The following is a 3,417-nucleotide window of genomic DNA, read 5'->3' on the forward strand; positions in this document are numbered from 1 at the left end:
GGGGTTGTTGGGGGGCTGGGGGCTTGACCCTTTGGTTCCAGCCAGGGACTGGGGTCTGGCCATGCCCCCTGCCCACTACAAAAGCCTGGCAAGGGCTGCTTCCCCCTTCTCCCTCCCAGCTTACCCTGGCTGGCTAGGGTAGGGGTTTAAACCCCTCCCCAGTCATTGTCAGGCCTGCCAGGGCCTGGCCACATCTGCCCCTCAGCTGGGCTTCCCTCCAGCCTTCTGGCCACTGCAGAAATGAAGGAAGGGATTACTCTAGCACCACCCAGCTTCTTGCCTGAGCCACTGCAGTGTGTGGCTGTCTTTCTGGAATCAAAAATGAATTTCCATTCACTTGCTTGCTGGTTCAATCTACTCAGGTTAGACTAACCTGTAAAGGCTGAATCAATTTAGGCTCAGGCTTTTTGAATGTCTGTACTTAGCCTAAAAATTCATGGCTCGTTGCTGCACAAATACTGGTGGTGGTGGCGGCGACATGTGTATGTGCATCTCAATATAATATGATACAAGTATATAGAGATGATTGTCATACCTGAAATGTGAAAGAGCTACGTTATTTTTTAAATTTGGTGTGTGATATCTGCTCTGTGCATAAATGTAGACAGGGGTAAAAGTTGCAGCCACGGTGATCTAAAGACATAGGCAGACAACATTCTTTGGGTTTTATTAGACCAACTAAAATGTCTGCAGTTGGTCTGTGTTTTTCTTGGAGGGAACAGAACATGCAGGAAGAGCACAAACCAACTGCAAATGTTTCTTCAGCCTGACTAAGGGTGTTTGTACCTGAAAGCTTGCAATGAAGAATTTCCAACTAAATTTAGATAAAGCATTTGATATTTGCTGAAGAAACTTCTTGCCTCCCAACAAGTTTTAGGAAATCCTGTCGTCTTTAATGTATTCACACCTAGTCATGAATAGAAATGGGTAAAATGTGTTTGATTTGCCCCAGACGGACATGTTATGTCAGTGAAAGCCAGCACACGAACTGACAGCAACTCTCTCAGGTGAAAGCAAGTCAATACTGTTTTACAACTTTGTCCCATGCTGGCATTTTATTTCAGATGGTTGTATATCAATGTGACATGCTTAAATGAGATTGCAGTTGCCTCTGAAAATTTTAATAGTTTAAATTGGGAATTCTGCCATAAGTCCACAGTATCTTTTTTCAACAAAAATAATGCGCTGGACAGGAGTTATTACAACTTTTATAACAATTGACAAGTTGGCAAATAGTGCCATATAGCAGCAGTTCCAATGGCAAATGACTCCTAAGCCAGAATGTCTTACTTCAGCTTGAGATCATGGAAACAAATATGGAAGAGCAAGCAGACTTCAAAGCATACTTGTGTCCCCTCCAACGCTGCCTAATGCCTATCTGCTTTCCTAACAATGGTTTTGTGACTTATAGTCACTGGTACATCTATGGTCTTGTCAATCTCTTCATAGTCTCTAAAAGTCATGGAGTAATTTGTTGCTCAAGGTAGCATTGTAAGTCCCATTTTGCTAGGGACCTAGGAACATGTTAACACCTTGCCTGACCACCATTCTCTCTGGCCATGCTCCTCTCTGTCAAGTGAAGCCAAACTTCACATAATGGCTGCAGAATGAGAGAGATATGTTCCATCTTAGCCATCTTTCCCCTCCTTGACTATCCACAGGGATAACAAGGCACTTCCAATCCTTTCCACTCCAAGATAACTGAAGGACTTGGATGCTTTCACAGACAAGGGGTTGGAAGGACTTCCAAAAGGGCGCTCAAAAGGACTTCTGCTGACTTCAACTGTACAAGTATTTTCATAACAAAACAGGGAATACTTATGTTTATGTTCAGGAATACAATTGTTGTTATATGCAGTATAGCAAACTTTTGTATGCTTCTGTTTGAATGAAACTAAATCCACCAGGGGAAACAGGGGCTGTGCAGTGTCTGCCCAGTCTTCCACTATGTAAAATTATATGTATAAAGGTTTCAAAGCAGTCCCCTCAGATTCTGGTAGAAAAGATGGCACTGAAGTACGAGTGGAGTCAGTGACTACGTGATTTCAGGACCGTCATGCTATTATAATGGTTATGCAGGAGAACTGCAATGTATACTTCACCAAAACTTCATATTGGCTCAGGTAGCAGTTGTGGATTTCAACTCCAAACACCTGTGTCCATTAGCTCGAAGTTCAATTGCCTGGGCTTTGTCTATCATTAATTTTACTCATAAATAGCATACCATGTATCAAGGAGATAGACATGATACCTTAATTTTTCATGTTTTTCTCCTTAACATTTTGAAATGTGTATTTGTGAACCTGTATGTTACATGCAAAAGCTGTAAGGAATAGAAACTTTGATACACACTTGCCCTATGCTGGAGTACTTGAATCAATACCAGTTGTTCTGTAAAGTGACCGTTACTTCATGTCTGTAGTGATGGTAACCACCAACATACAACAGGTATAGGTTTGCTAACTTTTCATACTAGACCCAGTCTTTTTTCTTTTCTTTTTTAAAAGTCATCTGCTTTAACCAGGGTAGAACACATTCCCTTCTACTCAACTTCAGATGTTCTGATTGAAAAAGCCTTTTTTTCCATTTCTGTATTCCAGATTCCCAATTTGTTGATAGTCTCTGCCAAATCATTTAGCTGTTCCCTGCCCCAGTTTCCTCATCAGTAAAATTAGGGCAAACGTATTGCCTCCTTTGTAAAGTCCCTTGAAGCCTATGGAGGAAAGCTAGATACAGAACAGAAGTTTAAAAGAACTGAGTTTTCATGGCTGTAGCATCTTCCACCATTGCAAAAAAGTCACCATAAGTTACTCAGAGGGTTAGAAAGGATGTCTTTAGGCGTGTCAGCTCTGCTGGGTAAAAAGACCTCAGCAGGACTCCAAAGTTGTTCAGTCAGGTTCAAGATTCAGATCGACACCCAGGTGGCTCGGACCACCCGCCTCCTAAGCTACCCCGATCCTTTGAGCCACCTCCCAGACCTCATGCAGGTGCTCCTGAGGTAGCCCAGGTCCAGGTCGGGCTCGGGGCGCAGGCGGACCCCTGCTGCGCACGCCGCGGGGCCCTGCCTGGACGCCCCAGCTCTCTGCTCTGAAGCCCTGGCCCCTCAGCGAGGTGCCGTGCAGTGAGCGGGCTAGAAATACAAGGGTCCCCGCGGCACTCCGGGGCCGCTGCCTCCCGCTGGGAGCTGGCACGGCCGAGCGACTGCCCCCCTTCCCGCGCGGTGCTCGCGTCTCGCCCGGCTCTTACCTTCCTGCCGGCCGGGGCCGGGGCCGCTCCGCCCTCGAACCGGCTCCTCAGGTCGTCCAGGGCGATGTGGAAGCGCTCGATCCTGCGGCGCCCGCCGGGCGGGTCCTCCTTGGCCACCTCCGCCCCGGCGCTGGGTGCGGCGCTGCCTCCGCGGCTGCTCTTATCCGGCGG

General features: G+C 46.5%; 1 protein-coding gene across 1 annotated transcript in view; it reads right to left on the reverse strand.

Annotated features, from left to right (window-relative positions):
- XIRP2 (xin actin binding repeat containing 2) overlaps window positions 1–3,417 on the reverse strand; it is a gene marked incomplete at its 5' end in the record, with an annotated part of 202,383 nt that extends 198,966 nt beyond the window's left edge. Inside the window, one exon of the mRNA XM_019553542.1 lies at window positions 3,247–3,417. Coding sequence (XP_019409087.1) covers window positions 3,247–3,417 — 171 coding nt within the window. The remainder of the gene's footprint in view (window positions 1–3,246) is intronic.

This window comes from Crocodylus porosus, unplaced genomic scaffold, assembly GCF_001723895.1.
Source record: "Crocodylus porosus isolate Cpor-Errol unplaced genomic scaffold, CroPor_comp1, whole genome shotgun sequence".
Classification (NCBI taxonomy): Eukaryota; Metazoa; Chordata; order Crocodylia; family Crocodylidae; genus Crocodylus; species Crocodylus porosus.